Source organism: Tribolium madens, unplaced genomic scaffold, assembly GCF_015345945.1.
Source record: "Tribolium madens isolate multiple individuals breed KSU strain unplaced genomic scaffold, Tmad_KSU_1.1 Scaffold_20;HRSCAF=117;Tcas5.2_LG4, whole genome shotgun sequence".
Lineage (NCBI taxonomy): Eukaryota > Metazoa > Arthropoda > Insecta > Coleoptera > Tenebrionidae > Tribolium > Tribolium madens.
This window is the reverse complement of record NW_025400985.1, coordinates 3,406,401-3,431,888: the sequence shown is the minus strand read 5'-3', so window position 1 is coordinate 3,431,888 and position 25,488 is coordinate 3,406,401. Positions and strand designations below refer to the sequence as shown.

At 33.2% G+C, this 25,488-nt stretch overlaps 9 protein-coding genes across 9 annotated transcripts; all 9 read right to left on the bottom strand.

Annotated features, from left to right (window-relative positions):
- Nucleotides 1-691: 691 nt before the first annotated feature.
- LOC123005462 (lipase 3-like) lies at nucleotides 692-2,147 on the bottom strand. Its single transcript, XM_044399239.1, has 5 exons — nucleotides 2,013-2,147; nucleotides 1,246-1,965; nucleotides 1,111-1,195; nucleotides 917-1,059; nucleotides 692-860 (listed from the first exon to the last, which is right to left on the bottom strand). The coding sequence occupies exons 1-5, from the start codon at nucleotides 2,106-2,108 to the stop codon at nucleotides 711-713; spliced, it is 1,194 nt and encodes a 397-aa protein (XP_044255174.1). The 5' UTR covers nucleotides 2,109-2,147; the 3' UTR covers nucleotides 692-710.
- A 925-nt stretch (nucleotides 2,148-3,072) lies between these two features.
- On the bottom strand, nucleotides 3,073-4,811 carry LOC123004878 (lipase 3-like). The gene is made up of 6 exons (XM_044398385.1): nucleotides 4,660-4,811; nucleotides 4,308-4,615; nucleotides 4,009-4,255; nucleotides 3,800-3,958; nucleotides 3,526-3,753; nucleotides 3,073-3,476 (listed from the first exon to the last, which is right to left on the bottom strand). Exons 1-6 carry the CDS (start codon nucleotides 4,768-4,770, stop codon nucleotides 3,327-3,329), a joined length of 1,203 nt encoding a protein of 400 aa, XP_044254320.1. The 5' UTR covers nucleotides 4,771-4,811; the 3' UTR covers nucleotides 3,073-3,326.
- Nucleotides 4,798-6,283, bottom strand: LOC123004879 (lipase 3-like). The gene is made up of 4 exons (XM_044398386.1): nucleotides 6,163-6,283; nucleotides 5,550-6,116; nucleotides 5,343-5,498; nucleotides 4,798-5,295 (listed from the first exon to the last, which is right to left on the bottom strand). The coding sequence occupies exons 1-4, from the start codon at nucleotides 6,256-6,258 to the stop codon at nucleotides 4,918-4,920; spliced, it is 1,197 nt and encodes a 398-aa protein (XP_044254321.1). The 5' UTR covers nucleotides 6,259-6,283; the 3' UTR covers nucleotides 4,798-4,917.
- A 149-nt stretch (nucleotides 6,284-6,432) lies between these two features.
- LOC123005097 (gastric triacylglycerol lipase-like) lies at nucleotides 6,433-7,919 on the bottom strand. The gene is made up of 5 exons (XM_044398710.1): nucleotides 7,759-7,919; nucleotides 7,387-7,709; nucleotides 7,097-7,343; nucleotides 6,895-7,050; nucleotides 6,433-6,842 (listed from the first exon to the last, which is right to left on the bottom strand). The coding sequence occupies exons 1-5, from the start codon at nucleotides 7,831-7,833 to the stop codon at nucleotides 6,465-6,467; spliced, it is 1,179 nt and encodes a 392-aa protein (XP_044254645.1). The 5' UTR covers nucleotides 7,834-7,919; the 3' UTR covers nucleotides 6,433-6,464.
- Nucleotides 7,920-7,971: 52 nt separating this feature from the next.
- LOC123005096 (lipase 3-like) lies at nucleotides 7,972-9,331 on the bottom strand. Its single transcript, XM_044398708.1, has 2 exons — nucleotides 9,212-9,331; nucleotides 7,972-9,159 (listed from the first exon to the last, which is right to left on the bottom strand). The coding sequence occupies exons 1-2, from the start codon at nucleotides 9,329-9,331 to the stop codon at nucleotides 8,062-8,064; spliced, it is 1,218 nt and encodes a 405-aa protein (XP_044254643.1). The 3' UTR covers nucleotides 7,972-8,061.
- A 3,335-nt stretch (nucleotides 9,332-12,666) lies between these two features.
- On the bottom strand, nucleotides 12,667-13,992 carry LOC123005549 (lipase 1-like; the record flags this gene model as incomplete). The annotated part of the gene is made up of 4 exons (XM_044399343.1): nucleotides 13,876-13,992; nucleotides 13,284-13,829; nucleotides 12,997-13,240; nucleotides 12,667-12,950 (listed from the first exon to the last, which is right to left on the bottom strand). Coding segments are annotated over exons 1-4 (1,191 nt in total), but the record flags the coding sequence as incomplete, so codon positions are not given.
- A 134-nt stretch (nucleotides 13,993-14,126) lies between these two features.
- On the bottom strand, nucleotides 14,127-15,481 carry LOC123005319 (lipase 3-like). Its single transcript, XM_044399005.1, has 2 exons — nucleotides 15,328-15,481; nucleotides 14,127-15,274 (listed from the first exon to the last, which is right to left on the bottom strand). Exons 1-2 carry the CDS (start codon nucleotides 15,427-15,429, stop codon nucleotides 14,177-14,179), a joined length of 1,200 nt encoding a protein of 399 aa, XP_044254940.1. The 5' UTR covers nucleotides 15,430-15,481; the 3' UTR covers nucleotides 14,127-14,176.
- Nucleotides 15,482-18,159: 2,678 nt separating this feature from the next.
- Nucleotides 18,160-19,515, bottom strand: LOC123005385 (lipase 3-like). Its single transcript, XM_044399109.1, has 2 exons — nucleotides 19,384-19,515; nucleotides 18,160-19,331 (listed from the first exon to the last, which is right to left on the bottom strand). The coding sequence occupies exons 1-2, from the start codon at nucleotides 19,477-19,479 to the stop codon at nucleotides 18,234-18,236; spliced, it is 1,194 nt and encodes a 397-aa protein (XP_044255044.1). The 5' UTR covers nucleotides 19,480-19,515; the 3' UTR covers nucleotides 18,160-18,233.
- Nucleotides 19,516-22,683: 3,168 nt separating this feature from the next.
- LOC123005485 (lipase 3-like) lies at nucleotides 22,684-24,009 on the bottom strand. Its single transcript, XM_044399269.1, has 2 exons — nucleotides 23,881-24,009; nucleotides 22,684-23,828 (listed from the first exon to the last, which is right to left on the bottom strand). The coding sequence occupies exons 1-2, from the start codon at nucleotides 23,974-23,976 to the stop codon at nucleotides 22,731-22,733; spliced, it is 1,194 nt and encodes a 397-aa protein (XP_044255204.1). The 5' UTR covers nucleotides 23,977-24,009; the 3' UTR covers nucleotides 22,684-22,730.
- Between the last annotated feature and the right edge of the window lie 1,479 nt (nucleotides 24,010-25,488).

Below are 25,488 nucleotides of genomic sequence, written 5' to 3'. Positions count from 1 at the left end.
TAAAATTGCACACTTTGAACTGTTGAGATATATATCAGATTTTTACAGATTTGAAGTAAGATAACATACTTAACTTATTTTATTTGTAAATAATGGTCATTTTTGGCACTTATCAAGTGTTTGTAAATGATACAACAAAATATTTTGAAGATTTGATTTAATAACAATAGAAACTCTCAACATCTAAGATAAAACTGAAGAATATATACCATGTCAATTCCTATCTGACTGAAACCGTATTACCTGCAGCATCAGCACTTCCACAAAACATTATAGAAATTGTACTTTTCGAAACGTTTTTAACTCTTTCTGGATTCTTGAACCTCTTTTTAAAATTACCCTTTTTCGATCTTATTATCAAAGAGATTTGTCTCGTCAATATTAAATATATTGGTGGCTGGTATTTCCTCGAGTGACACTTTTGAATCTTTCAAGTAATTGTATGGCTGACACAGCAGCTTTATTTTTTTTATGTTGTGGCAAGTACGTAAAGCTATTTTATTTTCGTTTCGTTTTAAAAATCTTAGCGTCCAGACTTTTGGTAGGTAATTAATTTTAAACTTTTTTCCCAGCAACAAATAGTAAGTAGTGGACTAATTTTCGAATATCAACATCGTCAAGGGAAATCCTTAAGAGGACAAAACTTGACCGTTCCATACAATATACGATATTTCAAAAAAAAAAAAAACAATCAAATTAAAAAAATTTATTCAATAGTTCTGCATTACTTTAATTAGCTCTACATAGACCAACTTTACTACATCTTTGGCAAAAATGAAGTCCAAATGATCAAAAAGGTCGTATGGTACTAAATAATCATTAACAACATTTCCAAGTTTCTTAACTACAGTTTGTGCATCCTGAAATATTTTTAAGTTAAAGTGTTGTCAATAAGCACATATTTGTAGTGAATTACCAAATAGGGCACCAGTTGGTCATTTTTGCCATAATAAACAGCCACAGGTGCTGAAATTTTTGAAAGATCATAAGCTGGGGGTGAGTCGGTTCCATATATTTCGTTGTTCTTATCTTTACCAAAGTCGTACTGAGAAAATCCACCTAAGTAAATATTTTTTATTAAATGTATTTTAAGTCTAGAAATAATTTTACCGTTTTTGATAAGTTGGCCATAGTGAGCAACCTGTTTCAAGGCTGCATTTGATGGTGCATTTGTTAGAATTACAGGAAATTTTTCCTTGAAAATAACGTTTGAAAAATCAAAATAATTACTATTTTATAACATACGAAGTCAATCTGCGTTTTATCTTCTCCATCTATTAGGCCTATAACATTCTCACATGTATCAACATTATCGGGATTCGAACAAAAATCTAAAGCAAATTTCCGAAGTTGTTTAAGATACGGTATTTCATAAATTTTGTATTTGTTGAACATTTTCTCCAACTCATTGACATACTTTGAAAGTACTATTAAAAGTGTACCACTTTGATGGTTCATATACGAGGCAGGTCCCATAAGTGAAGCAACTTTGATTTTGCTGTTATATTCTGGCCTAGTGGACGCCAAGGCCATGAAGGAAGTAGTACCTTGAGAGAATCCTACATAATACAAACTATCATCCCCGTTGAGATCCAAGATGTAATCAATAGCAGCTGCTAAATCGTAGTACCCAATTTCATGCCAACTGAAATCGAAAAACTTCTCAGCATCTGCTTCTACATCTAGAGTTGTGTGTTTGCGCGACCAGGCGTTGCCTCTAGCGTTTCCAAGCCAAACATCATATCCAATATCGGCTAAAATAAAACCAAGGCTGTTGTTGGGTCCCATATTGACGGATTCCGCCGACGATGAGGTGAGACCATGCATGAGAAAAACTGCGGGTCTTTTAGTCGAATTATCGTTGTTTTTACCATGTGGTATTCTTTGGAATGTGAGGATGTAACCATCTTCGGTTGTTATGTCGTGGTTTTCACACACATAGCCATGCTTTTCTATTATTTCAACCTTTCATAAATGGTTAAAGTGGGACTTTAGTTAGGAAAAACACTTACTGTATTCAGTCCCACGTCTGAGTCAGTGGACAACCCATGTCCATAGAAAATACTCGTGAGGAGGAAGATGGTTGCCAGTTTTTTTTGAACAGCCATTGTGATTTACCTACGAGGCAGTTGAAACTCTAAATAAATAACATCTACAATGAAATCTTATCGACGTACTTTTTTCTTTTATGTGTTATGATTTTTTGATTACAATTGCATACTTTGAACTGTTGAGATATATATCAGATTTTTATAGATTTGAAGTAAGATAACATACTTAACTTTTTTTATTTGTAAATAATGGTCATTTTTGGCACTTATCAAGTGTTTGTAAATGATTCAACAAAATATTTTGAAGATTTGATATAATCATTCAATAAAATATTTTGAAGATTTGATTTAATAACAATAGAAACTCTCAACATCTAAGATAAAACTGAAGAATATATTATTGCAGTACCTTAATTATGTCATTGTAAAGTAACTTTCTCGACGAATTCAGAAGTTCTAAATCACATCATTATTTTTTTTTGTATACGCTCCCGAAAACAGTTGTTTTAGGGATGATTTGAGTCCCTAAAATGAGTCTTTTCCGGACTCAATAAAATAGTACGCAAAACGGTTATTTTAGGTACTCAGTCCCCAAAAATAGTTTTTGCCTACTAAAAAATAAAATTGGTTACTATGGTAACGAAATTTTTTTAATTAGTAAGAGGTGTGAATTCGTGTTTTGGGAGCTTTAACAAAAAAATCTTAGGTCAAATTTTCTAACTATACATGAAAACTAAACGACTATATTGTAGCCTGAAGAAGATACAATAAAAGTATCGAAACGTCGCCAGGAATTTAATGGTTTTTTATTTCCCTTTGTCCTGTAAACCATCTTCTACGTAATCAGGTTAGCTATTTTTTTAAATTCAACGTAATAATGGATAACATAACATTGACTTAAAATTTTTGTCTGATGAGAATTTAAGAAAAAATATAAAGTGGTGGATTTTGACAATAGAGACTAGTAGAGAGCAGTATGTACTATCTGACTTATAAGGGAGCAAATAGGAGGAAGTAGAAATGGGCAGAGATATTTATTTATTTGTAGAAATGAATTGAAAAATGAAAATATTTGTATGCATAAACTACCTTAACTGTTACTTGAGCAATTTATATTACATAATGTACTTTACAATCTCCAAGCTGCTTATCTTTTTTTTTTTGTTGCAAGTCATATAAATATACAAAACAGACACTAAGTTATTAGTCATTCACTCAAATTGAATTTAGATAACGAACTAAATGGAAAAACTAAGAATCAATCTTATTTTTTGCCTAATATTTTAAAATTTCTTCTATTACTGCTTTATACAGAAGTTCAGGGGCATCTTGGCCATAGATAAAGTCATTGTGGTTAAAACTTTCCATTGGTACATGGTAACTTTTAACAACATTTGGCAAAGCTTTAACTACTCTTTCTATATTCTAAAAATAAAAATTTTTAAATTTGAATGTGTAACAATTCAAAACTCACCTCTATATTGACAGTCCAATCATTACTCGAATAGTACAAAGCAACCGGATTTGTAATTTTCGATAAATTGTATTGTGGAGGTTCTTTTTGCCCATATTTTTTGCAATTTTTGGCAACACCTAAATCGTATTGGTGAAGATTACCAGATTCCATTAACTGGACTATATGCATCATTTGTTTTGGTGAAACGCCTGCTGGAGTATTGGAAAATATTAGGGAGAGCAGCGTCTAAAACTAATGTGATATAAAAGTTTTAAAAATATAGAAAATTTACTCTATTTGTCTGTTCGTGACTGTAACCATTAAGGAGGAAGATTTTAAGTAAACACAAATCGACAAACATAGAATTTTCATTACAAATGTGTTTTAAGTAATGTGCCACTAAGCCATTTCTAGGAAAGAATTCTTGAAAGTTGAAAAATTTTAGTAGAATCTACAAAATTATTTTAATTATGTTAGGTGCAAAGTTTTACATTGCTTTACCTCCCAGAGGCGTCTAAAATATACAAGAAACGTTAAAAGGGGTCCTTTTGGGTTTTTTATGTAGATTGCAGGGGCTAAAGCTGTCATTAATTTGACTTTTTTTACATATTTAGGTTTTTCGGATCCCAGTATGAAAAACGTTGTAGTGCCTTGAGAATAACCAATATAATGTAACGATTTTTTTCCAGTTACATTCAAAACGTAATCAATGAAAGCAGGATTGTCGTAAATACCAATTTCGTGTAAACTATAAAAACAGACCTCAAAGTTTTAAAATCCTCAAAATATTAGTTACGTACCTAAAATCCCAAAATTCGCCGTCCTTGTCAGGATTAAAAACTTTGTGTTTTCTGGACCAAGTAGTCCCTCTTGTATTCCCCAGCCAAATATCATACCCTCTGTCTGAAAGTAGCAAACTCAAAGCTTTCCCAGGACCCAAATTAATAAAATCCGTGGCACTTTGCATAAAACCGTGCATAAAGAGCACTGGATCTCGTTTTTCAACATTGTTCTTTTGACCAATCCTATGTAGAGTTAGAATATAACCGTCTTCGGTGACAACTTCATGAGTTTCAATAAGGTAACCATATTTTTCCACAAGTTGCAGCTAAAATTTTCTAATAAAATCACTTTTTTAAACATTGAACTTACAATATTTAGTCCAGCATCTGGATGTTTCGGTTTGGAAGTGTTGAAAATTTCGACTAAAATTATAGAACTAATAACAATTACCACTAGACTAAAGATATCTTTGTTGAACATCTTCGGTGTTGACTGTGTTAATAAATAATGGAGAAGACTGGAGACGATAAGATAAATCAAAAATGTGGCCTATTGACCTTCATACTGGAAATTTATTATTTACATGTCTGTTTCCTTATTATATAACCAATAAAAAACGACAACAATTTAATTAGATTTTATTTCTTCGATTACATCGTTGTTTAAATATGGAACAACATGTCTGGCCCATAAGAAGTCAAGGTGGTTAAAATGGTCAAAAGGTACCAATTTAGCATTGACCAAATTTGGTAGTTCGTTCTTGAGTCTTTCTACATCTTCAAGAGCAGCAAGCCAGTCATTGCTGGCATAATGTAGACTCACAGGAGCCGTAATTTTTGACGTGTCATATAATGGGGGTGTTTTTTGACCATAATGAGCGTCATTTTCGTCTTCTCCGTAATCATACTGTGAGAAATTGGAAGACTTAATCTCTTGGAAATAGTGGAGAAATTGCTTTATGCAAGAACCAGCAGGAGCGTTTGATGTAATGACAGGAATGAAATCCTAAAATATAAATTTTAACATTTTGATGCAAGTATTAGATTTATTACAGGGTCCACTTCCGAATCAAAACCCGCGATAATATTCAGAATCCAGTAGCAAGCATCCCTGTAGTCAGAGCTGTTGCTACAAAAAGTTTCTCCTAATTCGGTAATAAAATCATAATGTGGAAGAAATTCATGTATGTGTAAAATTTCTACAAGTGTCTAAAAATAATAATAAATAATTGTTTTTGGTCAAATTCCCATCCAACTCACATTTATAACGTCGTAATGTTCGGCCACTTGAAATATCAAAGGATTCGGCAAATGCCCCATGTAGGCAATGGGGGCCAAGGCTGACATCAACCTGATTTTCGCATTATATTCAGGTCTTTCACTTGCCATTACAAAGAAAACTGTAGTACCTTGTGAGTGTCCAACGTAAAAAATTTTCTCTTGACCCGTCGTGTCTAAAATGTAGTCGATTTTGGCTGGTATGTCAAAATATCCAATTTCGTGAAAACTGAAGTTGAAGAATTTTTCCGCGTCGGTGTCTGGGTCAAGCGTTTGGTGTTTTCTGGACCATGTACTGCCCCTCTGGTTACCTAGCCAGACATCGTACCCATTGTCTGCCAAAAGTAGCCCTAGAGCGGTCCCAGGGCCCATATTTACCCAATCCACTGAACTGCTAAGAAGGCCATGCATGAGCAAAACTGGGGGTCGTGTGGTTTCGAGGGTGTTATTCAACCCTCGGGGAATACGATGAAGAGTTAGTAGGTAACCGTCTTCAGTTTGGACTTGATGGGATTCAATTGGGTATCCATATTTTTGGACTAACTCAATCTGGAGTATGAAAAATGATGAGGTTGTGGGATTTGGGGTGACTTACAATGTCAAGGCCAGCGTCAGGGTGGAGGAACTCGGGTTTAAGTGGAATGGTCCCGATTGACCCTACTAGCAATAAAATAGCACCAAATCTGTACATTTCAAACAATCGAATAGCTAAGCTTTTGTTTTGGCTCTTTTTTATATGTGGCTCTGATGCATACTCACATTATGTGATTTTATCGCTTTTTGTAGGGCAATTGTGTCAGATAATTTAATGATAAAATGACTTTTTGATGTGCGAAGTCATGACCTTGCAATTAAAACACCTGAAGAGGAATTGACAATTTTATTATTCAATTTGATTTAAAACAACATATTTGTGTTTCTTTTGCGTTGGTCTTCCTGAAAACTCTCAGTGACATATTTATAGAATTTGTAAATATTCTCTGCGTAGAGAAAGTCAAGATTGTTGGTGAAGTCACTCTCAACTTCTTTCTTGTAAACATTTGGTAACTGTTTGGCTAAAGCATCAACATCATCGACATGAGATAATGCATCTTCAGGGGTGTAGAAAATGGCCACTGGGGCCGAAACTTGAGAGAGGTCATATTCATAAGAGTCGGTTTTTTCTGGGAAAGTGTAACTTTCAAAACGACCACTGTCTTTCATTTGGGCCAAATGCAAAACTTGGCGGACGGAACCCAAACATGGGCGTCTAGAAACAACATCTTGAATGGTAGTCTAGAAAAAGCAGATTGTAACAATCATTATATCATCGAAAAAATAACCATACTTCATTGAAATTTTTCGAATTGTAGCCATTGAAAAGGAAATAATCGTTGCGACAGATTTGTTCTTTTTGCTCAAGGTTACTACACTGATTTTGGGCTTCGCTTGTCAATTCGGAGGATGGGTTGAATGTACTCATACCGACATTTTTAATAACCCACTACAAAAATATCAGTAATCTATTACGATTTTTGAGGACCACTTACGCTCTTAGATTTGTAATTTTCTGCGATTTTTTTAAGGATCTGATGAGGAGCTTTTTTCAAGTAGGCAATGGGGCCTAAAGAGGCCATCTTCTCAATTTTGTTGTTATATCCTTTCTTTTGGGATGCTAAAATATAGAAAACTGTTGCTCCTTCCATGTGACCAACATAGTGGATCTTATTTTGTTGGCTTATCGAAACGACTTGATCGATAATCGCCGCCATATCGGCAACCCCAATTTCATGAAAACTGTTGCAAGTGAAGTGGTACTTTTCAAGTGAATGGTACTTACCTAAATCTCCAGAAAGCGGCGTCTTTGTGTGGATCTAAACTGGTATGCTGTTGGCCATAAGGACTACCTCTGGAATTGCCCAAATAAACGTCGTAACCTTTATCAGCAAGGTAGAAAGCCAAGCCTTGGGACGGCCCTCCTGCGACGAAGTCTTCACAACATGAGAGGAAACCATGCATGAGGAGTACTGCCGGTCTTTGGGAGTCGTGTTGGTTCTTATTTTGAATCCCGTGAGGGATTCGGAAAAGGTCCAAGAGGTAGCCATCATCAGTGGTGACTTTGTAGGTTTCCAAAGGGTAACCATAGGTGGTTACCATTTTTGACTAAAAGTACCAAAGTGGAAGACTAGTTGGAATCAAAATTTGTACTTACGATTCTCGCATTTTGATTTGGGAGGTTTTTGCCAAAGGCAACTGAGACCAAAGTGACCAACACAAAGAGTTTCATTTTGAGGAACTAGTAATTCTATTATCATTTCTCCGTTTTATACTTGTTAATATCGCAAAATGAAAATAGTTTTGCTTATTACAGAGTTTTGTAATCTTAAATTTGCAAGCTTGAGGTTTTATAGGAAATTAGACAACGTTTTATAATTAACAATTTATTAATACTGTGATAAAGACTGTTGACGCATCAATTTATCGATTTGTTGCCAAGCATTTAATGTAAATGCCGTTAATGTTTTGCCATCAAACTTATGAGTTTATTATAAATCAACTCTCGTGACCTTATACCAAACACAAAGTCCAGGTGGTTAAACGACTCTTCCGCTACCAAAAATCGTCCTTTGACATTCGCTAAACTTTTGTATAATCTATCAACATCGATTTTACCAGCTAACCAATCATTTTTACTATAAAGCAAGTAAACTGGTGCTGTAATTTTCTTAAGATCGTAACTTGGGGGTCGGATAGATCCGTACTTTTGCAAATTTTCAAACCATCCATAACTAAAACGGCGAAAATATCCCGAATTGATTTCCTGGGCATAATGCATAAATTGTTTAGTTGAGGCCCCAGCAGGGGTGTGCCCACTCATAATGGGCAGAAGAGTCCCATTCATTTCTTTTGGACTGAACCCACAAATGGCAAACAATGCGTTTTTGCAAAGAATCTGAGTTAGGGAATCATCTCCGCACAAAATGTTACCACCCATTGATATAAATTCGTTACTTGGTAAAAATTCTCGAATCCCAATGAGGTTCAAAAGGGCATTAAGGGGCTTCTCCCAAAAGGCTATGAGGTGCATTAGGGGACTAGTCATGTGGTTCATGTAGGCGATAGGTGCAAGACTGAAGTGAGCTTTGATTTTGGCGTTGTAGTCAGGTCGCATTGAGGTCATGACGTAGAAAGTGGTGGTTCCTTGAGAGTGACCAATGTGGAAGAGGTTGTCTTTTCCGGTTTGTTCCAGGACGAAATCGATCATAGTGGGTATGTCATAATACCCGATTTCGTGCCAACTGAAGTCCCAAAACTCGTCGGAAGTGTCCGGGTTGAGATAAGTGTGATTCCTTGAAAGTTTGTTCCCTCGGGCATTGCCCATCCAGACGTCGTATCCCTCGTCTGCGAGGACATAAGCTAGGCCTTTTTCAGGCCCTGAAATAATCCAATCGGCTGAAGAAGAGAGAATTCCGTGTTGGAGATAAGCGACTTCCTTGGGGTGATTATTAGGGGTGCGTCCGTGAGGGATTCGGTGGAGGGTTAGGATGTAATTATCAGGAGTAATCACATGGTACTCTTCGCACGGATAGCCATACTTGTTAATAATTTCTGGCTAGAATTTTATTTTATAATAAAATTAATTGTTTCAAAATCGAATTACATACCACACTAAGTTTGGCATCTTCTTGGTCACTCAAAACCTGGTAATCAAGTCTGAGATTGTTAGGGGGGATGGCCGAGGAATGGACCAATCCCATGAGGGAGAAAACCATCAAAGTCAACATTTTGAATGATGTTTTTAAAAAATCGCGATGCTTTTATAGATAAACCGAGGCGTCGGTTTGACTTTTTTTGCAAAATATCACACAATTGAAACAGCTTATCACCTACTTAATCTCTTGTTTGTTTAAAATGATTGATTTTTGTAAATTGGACTGTGGTCTTCCGTCCGTGGCTCTAGCTAATCGATTTTGTGTAACTAAAACGTAGAGTAATTTACACCATTTGTAATTATAGTGCGGAACGCTGAGATTCATTAACATAATGTTATTTTTTAATTTTAAAACTGTGCTTTACAAATACTTATGTACGACATACATTGACCATTAGGCGATAAAACAAATCCGTTATTTTACTTATAATAGATTTTATCTCAGGTGGTTGTAGTACTTATTTCCAGATATTTTCCATTAAATTACGAAACATGATTTATTTACTTATCAAACTAGAATACAATAGGGACTACTGTCTTTTTAAAGCAATTATAAAAAAATGATTAGTTATTATCAATGTTAATTGAATGTTCTGGAAGTCATTGTCGGAGCCATTTTTGGGTGTGGTCTAATACGATTAGTAGTATGATGGGCGGTATTTCTAATCAGGAGTGTGACAATATGGCTGTTGTAGATATTTTGGTAGAGTGAACCTTATTCAAAATGTCGAAAGTCATTTTCTTATATTGAATCGTATTCTGCACATTTTGTGCTAAAAGTAACAGTCCTGTTAAATGTTGAATTATAAAATGCCTGTTAAAAATTTAACACAAATTCTTATTCAGTACAAAACACTTCTGTTATGCTAATATTTATAACAAGGCTGTTGCTATATCGCAATACTTTTAAAAACAGCTAATTTAACTTTATATTGGCTCTATACAGGGCAATTCAGATAAGATAATGAGCCTGACGATCTAGCGATGCAACCCAAAAAACAAATTTCATTTACGTTTTGATCTAATTTTAATTACGATTTGCATTTGCAAACAAGTTATCTTATGTTGCTCTGACAGTGCATTGACAAGCAATTTATGATTTATAAAAAAAACTGTTTACTACCTACCTTTAATGTTTCATTTTTTCATACATTTTGTATTGGGTTTACACAGAAAAGACTTCTCTAGACGTCTTGTCAGTCTTGTCTTGCGCATAATTCCCCTGTTGAAATTGCTACATGTGTGCCGTCATAATTTTGAAGAAATCATCGTTTTTTATTATTTATTTTTAATCTGTTTGAGGAGATTTTATCCAAAGGTTTATTAGATGCGCCGTTACAATGTATTTGCAGCATCACACAAGTTTCTATTAATTAATCGCAAGCGACGACTAAAAAAATTAATAACATTGTTATTGCTACAAATATAAAACTATTTTAAAGGCGGTATGTTGTCTTCTCCTCTTCTTCTTCATTTTGTAAAAATAAAGACCCTGCAACTGCTGCCATTTTAGTTTAACAATCATTTAACAACTCTGTTAATTTTTTAAAGGCATGCTGTTAACACTTCAATTACCTACAGAATAGGCCTCATTGCTTGTTAATAATTTTGTATGTAGTATATTTTATACACAGTGGACAAAGATATAAACGAATTACCTGTTAAAAAATGAAAATCTTTAAAATTTTCAGCATACAGGATGCTTCAGGCATGAAACACAATTAGTTTTTTTTACAAATTGCAAAATAAATAAAATACATGTCTAGTACAATAATTATTTTTTTAGATATCAGACTATCAATTATTTAGTTAATCCCAAAATTACTTGAAAATCGAGTATCTTACAATAATTCAATCACATAATTCATCATAATCAAGCTTTATAAACTGATTATAATAGAACAATTTTGTGAACTCTTGTAATATTCGCCGGGCCTGTTCAGGACAACAAGGATTCAGCCTTTTTCTAAGGGTTTCGGCTAAAAAAATTATCTTTCGAAAAATAGCTAAATTTTAGGGTTTTGTCCTGTTTTAAAGATATATTAAAAAAAGTTAAAACGTCGAGGCATTTCGGCCTATTTTTAAGGTAGGTATTTTTGAAAAAGAGTCAAATTTGCCTTTCTTTCATGAAACTACGCTGAATGTTAAGGCATTTTGGTCTGCTTGTATAAAAAACAACTAACTAAATAAATAAAGTTTGAGTCAGACGACCCATCGATTCATGATAACCCATGATGATCTATCAACAAAATCCGTATCCGTATTTACAGAATTATTATACGAGTACTTAATTGAAACTTGAACATCTTACTTAATTTAATTTGTTGTTAGATGGTAATATGTCTAGACTTGAATATTTTTTTAAAATTATAAGCAAGTTCCAGTTTTTAAGCATTAAGTATATAGGTACTAGTTCATAAATCTCAGATATTGTTGCAATAAAAAATCCATGTCAAGACTGACGAAATTGTTAAGTTCGCAACCTACATAAATAGAAAACTAACTTTTATATCTTTGTAGTTTTAGATGTATGTATATTTAAACAACGATTAGGTACGAATAAATTTATTTTTACATTGACATCTGTTTGTTTTGTTGTGATTATGGCATTATTAAATAATTCCTTATACTCTTAATTGAAAAGAAATAAACTTGATTTATTTGCTGGTAATAAAATAACTTTTGCCTCGAAATTCAGCACATCGAAGGCAAATTGTAACTTTTTTCAAAATACGCCTTGACATTTTAACTTTTTTTTAATATACCTTAAAAACAGGTCAAAATCCTAAAAATTTAGCTGTTTTTCGGAATGTAAATTTTTTAGCCTAAACCACTCAAAATAAGGCAGAATCCTTAAAAATTTAACTGTTATTCTGAACAGGTTCATATGTATTAGTTTGTATACTTATCAGTGATAATTTCTTTTTAAATATTTCCCTATTTCATATCAGTATCAATTCAATATTTTTAATCTTAATTGATAATAAAGAAACGTTAAGTGGCTCTCGATATTGCTTTAATCTTAACATAGATGATTAAGTTTATGAAAAAACTTTGTTTTATTAATTTGTAAATAATGTAGTAAACATATGTCACTAAGACAAAAGATAACATATCAATTAAAGAAATGATAAGATCATTTGATATTACATTAATAATATACAATAACAAAACTGTTTATGCAGGTAATTTAAGTAAAGCATCCTTGGTCATGTTTTTTCAATGTAAATTTAGTCATTTTTAGGCTTTTTTGAGCCATGAAAGTCGAGCATAATTTTATAGGTTTAGATACCGGGTGAATAAAAAGTATGGAACCAAGCGTTTTTTGCCTAAACTAATTACTTTAAAACTTTAATTTAAAATAAAAACAAACATGTATATTGTTTGAATTTATTATTGTAAATGTCTTGTCATTAAACTTATAATTTTGTTATAAACGTATTTTGGAGCGTCAATTCCAAACAAATAGTCCATGTGGTTAAAATTGTCATAGGAAATTAGAAATTTGCCTTTTAAATTTTTAAGTTTTTTAGCAAAAATTCCGACATCCCAAGCCGATGAAATCCAATCATTTTTACTATAGAAAAAGTATAAAGGAGCAGAAATTTGACTTAAGTCATAATCTGGCGGTTTAAGTGAGTGATAACGTTTCAAATTTGTCCAAAAACCGTAATCGTATTGACGAAAATGGCCTAAAATAATAATTATTTTCACGAATACCAGTTTACAATTTTTTACCAGAGTTAATTTCTTGTGCATAATGTAACAACTGTTTCGACGAACAACCTGCAGGGACATGAGCTAAAAATAATGGAAGCAGTGTTGCATTCAATTGCTTGCAATCAAAACCACAAATTGCAAAAAGCGTGTTACTGCATAAAATCTTCGTTAGAGTATTTATTCCACAAAGTTTCTGTCCTAACTTACTGACAAGTCCCCCCTCAGGCATAATTTCATTCAAATTAATGAAAGTAGCCATTTCCTAAAGTTTAGGTTCAAAAGAGTAGAAAAAAATGTGTATTTACCTCAAATACTACATCAGCGGCTGCAATCGCATGAAAAATCGGGCTAAACATGTGACTTACAAACGCAACAGGTGCTAGACTAAAATGTGCCCGAATTTTTTCGTTGTATTCCGGTTTGAGTGAACACATGACATAAAAAGTAGTAGTCCCTTGAGAGTGTGCTATGTGGAAAATCTTCTTTTGGTTTGTAACCTCAAGTATATGGTCGATCATTGCCGGTATGTCATATAAACCGATTTCGTGCCAAGAAAAGTCCCAAAACTTTTTCGATTTGGGATCCAACATTGTATGGTTTTTGGAATAACGGTTTCCTCGGGCATTTCCCAACCATACGTCGTAACCCTCATCTGATAAAAGATAACCAAGGCCGTGATGAGGCCCTGTTATGATCCAATCAGCTGAAGATGCTAAAATTCCATGCATCACCAGAACTGAGCCCTTGTAGGGTTTTTGGGGGAGTATGCGATGGAGGGCTAAGATGTAACCATCTTCGGTAACAACATTGTGAATTTCAGACGAGTAATTGTATTTTGTGATTATTTGCGGCTGAAAAATTATATTTCGCTTTGGGTAATTTGAAATTTGTACTCACAGTGGTTAAATTGACTTCATCTTGTAACGAAGGAGGGAGAGTTTTTAACACATTTTCTGTTAAAGAATTTTTTATAATTGTCGAAAGGAAAATAATTGGAAAAGTCAGGATAAACATTTTTGGGAGTGTTATTTATCAATTAGATGATTCGAATTTATAGTTTCTCTGAAGGCTATTGTCTTATCAGAATAGTTGGGAAATTGGGGAATACAATAGTTAAAAAATGCGATGAATGACCTGTTGAGGGTTTCTATTATTATATTTTTTATTTTGTTTAATAATTATACATGGTATATTTTAATTAATGTCTTGCCATTAAACTGATCAGCCGGTCATAGACAATTTGTGGGGCACTGATTCCATACAAGTAATCCAGATGGTTGAAAGCGTTGTCAGAAACTAAAAATTTGCCTTTACAACTGTCTCCCAAGCCGTTACAAAGCCTGATAACGTCTTGTTCACCCGCCATCCAGTCATTGTGACTATAGAAAAGATAAATCGGTGCTGTAATAAGTTTCAAATCGTAGGAAGGCGGAGTGAAAGATCCATAAATTTCCAGATTTTTTAACCCAAAATCAAACTGGCGGAAAGCTCCCGAGTTAATTTCTTGTGCGTAATGAACCAATTGTCTGGTCGAAGCTCCAGCAGGAGTGTGTCCAGTCAAAACTGGAAACATGGACGCATTCATCTGTTTTGGGCTAAACCCACAAATCGCAAAAAGTGCATTTGAGCAAAGAAATTGGGTTATGTCACCGTCGCTACAGAACGTGTCTCCTATCATTGCTAAAAATTCGTTGGTTGGGAGAAATTCGTTCACTCCGATTAGTTTAAAGAGTAAATCTAGAGGACCGGACCAGAAAGCCATGATGTGCATTAGAGGACTGGTCATGTGGTTCATGTACCCCACTGGTGCCAGACTGAAATGCGCTTTGATTTTGCTGTTGTACTCCGGACGCATGGAACCCATGACGTAGAAACTTGTGGTTCCTTGGGAGTGTCCCACGTGGTAGAGACTCTCCTTACCTGTGACCTCCAACACGTGGTCGATCATTGCGGGAACGTCAATAGCCCCAATTTCGTGCCAACTGAATTGCCAAAATTCGGCGTCGGTGTCGGGGTTAAGTCTGGTATGGTTCCGGGATTGATGGTTACCACGAGCATTGCCCATCCAAACGTCGTAACCTTCATCTGCGAGGCGATAACCAAGAGCGTGGTCAGGCCCAGTGAGGATCCAATCGGCGGAAGAGCACAAAAGTCCGTGCATTAGGAAAACAACTTTGTTTAATACTTTGTCAGTGTTTTTGCCGTGGGGGATTCGATGGAGGGTCAGGATGTAGCCATCAGTGGTGGTGACGTGGTGCACTTCGACTGGATATCCATATTTGGTGATGAGTTCCGGCTTAAAATTTTCTGTCTGTTAAAAAAGTCTTACTCTTTTTTCTAATAACTTACAACGGTGAGATGGGCATCTTCATCGGATGTTAATTGGGGTGTTGGGACAGCTGAACAATATACAAGCAGCAAAACACTTGGAATTGTTTTTAAGAGAAGCATTTTTACTACTAAGATTTAAAACCAAATGATGTTTTTTCGAGTTGCACCTGCTGATATATTTTCCATTTTGTGATTTACACCTGACGTTTGTTATCATTCTTAAAGTGCTTCAGATTTTAAGATTTTGATAATATAGTCTTTTTGATTATGGTGTTTTTAATTTTGAATTCTAATCTTACAATCTTGAGAATTCGACTTAGCAGATTGCAATCACAGAAAAATTATAATTGCATTGTTCTTCAAATAAAATACAAAATAAATAAACAAGCATTTACAATACATCACGAAACAAAACAAAAAAAATACAATTTTACAGCTTATCGTAAAATAGTTTTGTATTACAAAGAAAGGAAGTGTATCCTATTATTTGTCAACGGATTCAAACGAAATTTAAAACGTAGAGTATTTATAAATAATATCGCATTACTAAAACAACTTTAGCCGTTAAAATATGATTTTAACATGTTGTTTTTTTTAAACTGAACATAGGGCTATGTTCAGCATTATAAAAAACTCACTGTATACGTGAGTACATGTGTCTAATAGGTTCATTACTTGCTAGTGTTCATATTGCCTTAGTTACTGATGAGTAAGGCTCGGATTATATGCACCAAAAATTCGTAAAATATGCGCATATACAGTATGTCCCCGGATTGGGTTTACAAGAGGAAAACATTTTTTATTTTTGATTTTACGCGAAAACTCCAAAGGAAAAACATTTTTTGCTTTACCTGAAACGAGCAAATCTGTAATTAAAACTTTATTATTCTAACTCAGTAGAAAGAAAAGCTTATTTTTCAAGTTAGATAACAAAAATGTTTGATAAACACATAATAAATAACAACTCAAAGAAACAGCTTTAAGATAAAAAGCAAAGTCATTTTTAACAAGAACTATCATTATTTAAGTAACAAATTACCTAATTGTCAAAGTGACAATATACACTTGAGTGCAAAAAAAAACGCAAATTGATTTTTTTATAATGTGATTTGACTTCTTAATAAAGTCCAGTTTTTTGACGTTGTCTTTGTCACAATTTCATAATTGTCAGGCATCTTCCAAACTTCTATCAAGTTTTTTCATTTCCTTTTCAACACTGACTATGACACTGCACTGGCAAGACCACCAAAACGACATTTCTGTTGATAGTTTTCTCAAATAAATAAAACCGCCAATGTGATAGGATTTAAAAAGCAGAGAAAAACTATTCAAAGTCGAAAATCAAGAGAAAAATTAGGTGTTCTTTTCACCGAATCGAAATATTGAAGTTTTAAGTACAGATTTGCTTGTTGCAGGTGAAGCAAATAATGTTTTTCTTTTGCAGTTTTGGGGTAAAATCAAAGATAAATTTTTTTTCCTCTTGTAAACTCAATCCGAGGACATACTGTCTATGCACGTATTTTCACAAAACTATGCACAATATATTAAAAAATTAAATATAAATAATATAAAAATATTAAAAAATATGCTACAACATATGTCAAATATGCATCGATATGCAAAACTTTTAACAATAAAAAATTAAAGTTGGCATAAATTTTTATTATCAAGTACAATAACCTTTGTAATTTCGACATTCTCAACTGCACACAATGAACGAAAGAGAGTAATTAAATTGGTTTTTAATAACATTTCTTTTTTGTAAAAACTATTTGATGAATGATAAAATACTATAAAAATGTAATGTTTTATCAAGAATAAAAATTTTCGAATTTTTTTTGTTATTAAGTTCTACAAACATTTATTTTTTTAAATGGCAACCCACTAACCCACTTCATGAAGGTTATGATCTAATGATTACAACTAGCTACTTTATACACTGCGGACACGGAATTTTGGACATCAAATTTATGTCAGTTCGAAAAATGTCAATGTAAGCAACGCTTTATTGTCATCATGATTGACATTTGAAACTAAAATTTGAAAGTTTTAATTAAAATTTAATTTTTTACAAAAACCGAAAGTGGGGTTAGTTGCTTAAGGTCCGTTTTACATTTTTATGTCAGTCAAATGACAAATCGTCCAGAATTCCGTGTCAGTCAGTGTATTAAATTACAATTTTTTTTTTACATAAACTGCAATTTTGACAAAAAAATCGCATAACTCAAAAACAAAACAAAATTTCGTTCCCAAAATACAATCACATATTGTATATTGTTTTAATTTATATTAATTATTATTTTCTATAGGCAAATGATTTAAAAAAAACTGCTTAGTTGACCCTGTATAAAACAAATTTAAAAAGAAAACACTCAGCAGGATACTAATTCTTTGAGTCCGGCTTTCGAATTGCCGGTTATTTTCTCTTTAAGATATTTTGTAATCAGATCATTTTTTTTTAAATCCTCCAATTTTTAACTTGAATTGAAATTTTAAATCAGAAATTTGATTGATTTGAAGAAAATATGCACAAATATGCAATATGTATTTCTTAAAATATGCACGAAGTTGCCAAAATATGCATTTTTTAATTGGTTTATTTTGATCAAAAAACATTAGATATGAATAGAAAACTTACAATTTTGTTGACATACCTCTTAACAACAAATATGCATTTTGCATATAATACGAGTCTTACTGATGAGTGATGACATAACTTAATGCATCCTTGATGTCTTACTATTTGGGAGTAGAAAAAGAAACATTACTGTAATGCATTACCTCCAATCACTGTGTATCATTCACTTGTGTTGGCAAAGTAAGATGTTAAATGACAGAACAAAATTACTCTGAAATGTTTAATAAGTTCAAGTACACAGTACTGATTTAAAAGCAGTTTACATATTTATACACAAAATTGTTCTCTAATGCCTAGCCATCAAGCTGATGACTCTGTCGTAAACGTATTCCGGTGCGTGAATTCCAAACATATAGTCCAAGTGGTTGAAGCCATTATCGGAAACCAAAAATTTGCCAGCACAAGCCGAACCTAATCCTTTGCAAAGTTTGATAACGTCTTGTTCAGCAGACAGCCAATCATTGTGACTATAGAAAAGATAAATAGGAGCTGTGATTTTTGACAAGTCGTATGGTGGAGGAGTCAAAGAGTGATAATGATTCCAATTGTCTAAACCAAAATCATATTGACGGAAACCCCCCGAGTTGATTTCTTGCGCATAATGCATCACTTGCATTACAGAAGCTCCTGCAGGAGTATGACCTGTCAAAACCGGGAGAATCGTTGCATTCATTTCAGAAGCGCTGAAGCCGCAAACGGCGAATAGGGCATTGGTACAAAGAATTTGTGTAATGTCGTCGTCGCCACAGAGAACGTTTCCGACCAAAGCCATAAATTCGTTGCTTGGGAGAAATTCATTAACTCCAATGAGGTTAAAAAGAAGGTCGAGAGGTCCAGACCAGAAAGCCATAATGTGCATGAGAGGACTGGTCATATGGTTCATGTAACCAATGGGTGCAAGACTGAAATGCGCTTTGATTTTGTCGTTGTATTCTGGACGCATGGAAGTCATGACGTAGTAACTGGTGGTTCCTTGAGAGTGACCAATGTGATAAAGGTTGGTTTGGTTGGTGAGTTCTAAGATATAATCGATCATTGTTGGCACGTCAATGGCTCCAATTTGGTGCCAACTGAATTTCCAAAATTCGGAATCTTTGTCTGGATTTAGAGACGTGTGGTTTCGGGAAAGTTTATTCCCTCTGGCATTGCCCATCCAAACATCATAGCCTTCGTCAGCTAATATGTAACCAAGTCCGTGGGTTGTTCCAGTGATGATCCAGTCGGCTGAGGAACTCAATAATCCATGTTGGAGGTACGCAATTTTGCCCAAGCTCTTGTTTGAATTTTTGCCATGGGGAATTCGGTGGAGGGTTAGGATGTAGCCGTCTTCAGTTGTAACGTGATGCTCCTCCACTGGGTAACCGTATTTAGCGATGAGTTCCGGCTACAAGAAACTGTGTTAAAAATATCAAAACTAAAAAACGAAGTTAACTTACGACTGTAAGATGAGCATCTTCATCGTCGGCTGGAACAGGGTTAGCAGAGGACACTGCTAAGAGAATAAAACCGAAAAAAGCAAATAGCAAATGCATTGTAGTAATAGTTTAGGAGGATGAGGAGAAGTGTGATGTATCGATTTTTAATACCACTTTTATATGCGTTTGATCTCACCTGACTTTATTATCTTCTGCGATAATTTTAAGTGCAAAATAACGCAAAATCATACGAGTATATCTTAATTTAGAAATAATGATGTTATTAACATCTCTTTTATACTAAGGTATTTAATTTTCTTAAAACTGCGATGTTTGAATACCTACTGTTTGAATTAAACTCTGCCGAAAGATATACCGTGTTTACAACCTTTTATGGGTTTGATACTTTAATAAGTTTATGACCACCCCAACATAAAACTGTAACCAAAACGGACCTGGCTCAGCATTGGGAAAATGTGTTTACCTCCCTTTACTGGGGTATAGAAATGATGGTTTGCGGTTAGGCCTTAATAAAATGCAAGTTAAATACCGGATTAAGTTGTAAACACGATATAGCTTTCGGCAGACTACACCTACTATCTTTGTTAATACGTTGCGAACTAAAAATTGGAGACATTGTTATATGCCATTATTCTTCAAAATGTTTTTAATAAACAAAAAACTTTTTTATATTTACTATATTTAATTATATTCAAAACCTTGTGGAATGTTTTTTTTAAATATAGTCATACAATTAATTAATTTATAGTTGTTAAAGTGTAAGAAAATTAATGCTTTGCCCTTAGTTATTAAATTGTTAGCGACTAGCACCAATCGTATCAGAAAAAAATTACACTGAACATTTTTTTTGTAATTTCATGTAACATGTTCAGTTTCTATAAATTACGGTGGTTGTTTTAATTTCAGTTCTATTATTACGACGTTGTTACTTTGATTGAGTTGGGCATAAAATTTGGATTTAAACTTTTAACTTCAACTAAATTCTATCGTTTTTCAATAATGTAACACTTAATGTAATGTAACTTAATGTTACACACAAAGAAGGAAAATTTTATCTTTAATTTTTCTTTCCACTGGGTAAGAATAATGAAGTTTTAATAATTTGCTCGTTTCAGGTTAAGCAAAGATATAATTTCCGAGTTACTCCTTTGCAGTTTTGGCTTAAAATCAGAGATTTTTTTTCTTCTTGTAAACTCAATTTGGAGACATAAAGTAGTTTAATTTTTTTTTATAAATTTGAAGAAGTTTGTGTTTTTATTTGTATCTTGAAGGGTTCGTAAAGAATTTTCAATTATTTATAGTCTAAATTTTAAGTACCTTCATAATCTCTGTTTTTAAATTACACAGTCATTTATAATAAAGACAACTTGGCTTTTGTTATGTTTGAAAAATGTATGTTATTAAATTTATATCAAAGTAACCGTTTTTTGATCTCTCTGTATAAAGACTTAAAAAGAGAGCTATTGAACGAGAAAATCTTAGTTGGGACATTTCGCATGAGTTAAAATATCAATTTATTTCATTTTCAAAAGCATATTTTAGAAATACCAAAAATAGTACAAAGTTTTGAGTTTTTGAAGAGAGTTTCACTTTCATATGATCAACTTTTTCAAAAGAAATTATTGGATTCAAAAGACATCATAAAACTAGGGTTTTGTTTTATTTTATTGATAAATGACTAAGAACAAATTCTGGGAAATTATTAAGCCCTTAAATAAGACTCACACTGTTTTTACAACTAAATTATAACATCTTTATGCATGATTAAATCAGTCTATCATAAAATAATTTTAATTCTGCTTTTTACCATGCACCAAAAATTTGTAAAACATGCGCAAGAAAAAAAGAAAGAAAAGCTTATTTTTCCTTTGATTTTGGACTAATTTTTCTCTGCTTTTTAGGTCCTATCACATTGGCGGTTTTATTATTTTGATAATGATGTCACTTTAACAAACCAATTTACGCAAGTTAGATAACAAAAATGTTTGTAAAACACATAATTTTAATAAATAAATTCAAAGAAACAGCTTTAAGATAAAAACCAGTAATTGTTAACAAAAACTATCGTTATTTAAGTAATAAATTAATTGTCAAAGTGACAAATAGTCGTCAAATAAATAAAACCGCCAATGTGATAGGACTTAAAAAGCAGAGAAAAATTATTCAAAGTCGAAAATCAAGAGAAAAATTAGGTTTTCTTTTCACCGAATCAAAATATTGAAGTTTTAAGTACAGATTTGCTTGTTGCAAGTGAAGCAAATAATGTTTTTCCTTTGCAGTTTTGGCGTAAAATCAAAGATAAAAATTTGTTTTCCTCTTGTAAACTCAATCCGAGGACATACTGTATATTCACGTATTTTCACAAAAATATGCACAAGATATTAAAAAATATGCTCCAACATATACCAAATATGCATCGATATTTACTTTTAACAATAAAAAATTAAAGTTGGGATCAATTTTTTGAGTTCTACAAAAATATTTATTTTTTTAAATGGCAACCCACTAAAAAAACATTTTTTTCATGAAGGTTATGATCTAACGATTACAACTAGCTACTTTGTTACATTACAAAAATTTTTTTTTACATAAACTGCAATTTTGAAAAAAAATCGCATAACTCGAAAACAAAACAAAATTTCGTTCCCAAAATACAATCACATTTGGTAAATTACTTTAATTTATATTAATTATTGTTTTCTATAGGCAAATGATTTACTTCACCCTGTATAAAACAAATTTAAAAAGAAAACACTCAGCAGGATACTAATTCTTTGAGTCCGGCTTACGAATTACCGGTTATTTTCTCGTTAACATATTATGTAGTCGGATCATTTTTCTTAAATTATCCAATTTTTAACTTGAATTGAAATTTTTAATAATGTGAAGAAAATATACACAACTTAACATTAACTTAGACTGAAACACAAATATGCAATATTTCCTAAAATATGCACGAAGTTGCCAAAATATGCATTTTTTAATTGGTTTATTTTCATTAAAAAACATTAGATACTCTTATGCATAAAAAACTTACATTTTTTGTTGATATACCTCTTAACAACAAATATGCATTTTCCATATAATACGAGTCTTACTGATGAGTGATGACACAACTTAATGCATCCTTGATGTCTTACTATTTGGGAGTAGAAAAAGAAACTACATTACTGTAATACATTACTTCCAATCACTGTGAATCATTCACTTGTGTTGGCAAAATAAGATGTTAAATGACAGAACAAAATTACTCTGAAATGTTTAAAAAGTTCAAGTACACAGTACTGATTTAAAAGCAGTTTATATAGATAGGTTACAGTTATACAATTTATACACAAAATTCTTCTCTAATGCCTAGCCATCAAGCTGATGACTCTGTCGTAAACGTATTCCGGTGCGTGAATTCCATACAAATAGTCCAAGTGGTTGAAGCCATTATCGGAAACCAAAAATTTGCCAGCACAAGCCGAACCTAATCCTTTGCAAAGTCTAATAACGTCTTGTTCAGCAGACAACCAATCATTGTGACTATAGAAAAGATAAATAGGAGCCGTGATTTTTGCCAAGTCGTACGGTGGAGGAGTCAAAGAGTGGTAATGACTCCAATTGTCTAAACCAAAATCATATTGACGGAAACCCCCCGAGTTGATTTCTTGTGCATAATGCATCAGTTGCATTACAGAAGATCCGGCAGGAGTATGACCTGTCAAAACCGGGAGAATCGTTGCATTCATTTCAGATGCGCTGAAGCCGCAAATGGCGAATAGGGCATTGGTACAAAGAATTTGTGTAATGTCATCGTCGCCACAGAGAACGTCTCCGACCAAAGCCATAAATTCGTTGCTTGGGAGAAATTCATTAACTCCAATGAGCTTAAAAAGTAGGTCGAGAGGTCCAGACCAGAAAGCCATAATGTGCATGAGAGGACTGGTCATATGATTCATGTAACCAATGGGAGCAAGACTGAAATGCGCTTTGATTTTGTCGTTGTATTCTGGACGCATGGAAGTCATGACGTAGAAAGTGGTGGTTCCTTGAGAGTGACCAATGTGATAAAGGTTGGTATGGTTAGTGACTTCTAAGATATAGTCGATCATTGTTGGCATGTCAATGGTTCCAATTTGGTGCCAACTGAATTTCCAAAATTCGGAATCTGTGTCTGGATTTAGAGAGGTGTGGTTTCGGGAAAGTTTATTCCCTCTGGCATTGCCCATCCAAACATCATAGCCTTCGTCAGCTAATATGTAACCAAGTCCATGGGTTGTTCCAGTGATAATCCAGTCAGCTGAGGAACTCAATACTCCATGTTGGAGGTACGCAATTTTACCCAAGCTCTTGTTTGAATTTTTGCCATGGGGAATTCGGTGGAGGGTTAGGATATAGCCGTCTTCAGTTGTAACGTGATGTTCTTCCACTGGGTAACCGTATTTAGCGATGAGTTCCGGCTATAAGTAACTGTGTTAAAAACATCAAAATTAAGAAAAGAAGTTAACTTACGACTGTGAGATGAGCATCTTCATCGTCGGCTGGAATAGGGTTAGCAGAGGACACTGCTAAGAGAATAAAACCGAAAAAAGCAAATAGCAAATGCATTGTAGTAATAGTTTAGGAGGATGAGGAGATGTGTGATGTATGGATTTTTAATACCACTTTTATATGCGTTTGGTCTCACCTGATTTTATTATCTTCTGCGATAATTTTAAGAGTAAAATAACGCAAAATCATATCTTAATTTAGAAATAATGATGTTATTAACATCTCTTAAAATACTAAGGTATTTAATTTTCTTAAAACTGAGATGTTAGAATACCTACTGTTTGAATTAAACTCTGCCAAAAGATATACCGTGTTTACAACCTTTTATGGGTTTGAATCTTTAATAAGTTTATGACCACCCCAACATAAAACTGTAACCAAAACGGACCTGGCTCAGTATTGGAAAAATGTATTTTCCTCCCTTTATTGGGGCCTAGAAATGATGGTTTGCGGTTAGGCCGTTATATCTTTCGGCAGACTACTCCCACTATTTTTGTTAATACGTTGCGAACATGGACCTAGTATTAGTATAATACTATCTCTATGGTTGCGAACTAAAAATTGGAGACATTGTAATATATATTCTTCAAAATGTTTTTAATACACAATTTTTTTTTATATTTACCATATTTAATTATATTGAAAACCTTGTGGAATGTTTTTTTTTTTTAATATAGTCATACAATTAATTTATTTATTTCATTATAGTCTTTAAAGTGTAAAAAATTAATGCTCTGCCTTTATTAAATTGTTAGCGACTAGCACCAACCGTATCAGAAAAAAAATACACTGAACATTTTTTTGGTAATTTCATGTAACATGTTCAGTTTCTATAAATTACGGTGCTTGTTTTAAGTTCAGTTCTATTATTACGACGTTGTTACTTTGAGTTGGGCATAAAATTTGGATTTAAGCTTTTAATTTCAACTAAATTCTATCGTTTTTCAATAATGTAACACTTCGTTAGATTACAGCTTTTCACTGGCGGGGCCATTGATCAACTTACATAATATAGAATATCAGTCTTTGGATTGAGTTTATTAGAGAAGAAAAATTTTATCTTTAATTTTTCTTTCCACTGGGTCAGAATAATGAAGTTTTAATAATTACAATTTGGTCGTTTCATGTTAAGCAAAAATGTAATTTCTGAGTTACTCCTTTTTCAGAGATTTTTTTTCTTCTTGTAAACTCAATCTGAAGACATACAGTAGTTTAATTTTTTTTTATAAATTTGAAGAAGTTTGTGTTTTTTTTTTGATTTGTATCTTGGGTTCGTAAAGAATTATCAATTATTTATAGTCTAAATTTTAAGTACCTACATAATCTCTGTTTTTGAATTATACAGTCATTTATACAGGGTGTTTCACATAACTTTACGAGGCTTGCGCCTAATGTACGCACCCAAATATACACAAGTCACACAACACTGGATACAAAAAATACACATTTAATTATTTAATTTTTGGAAACCCATGACAGTAGTTGTCAAACTAATCACTGTTTCATTAATAGTCATAAACTGCAGTTTTTCAGAAACAATTATCATTTGTTCTATCAAGAGACGGCATG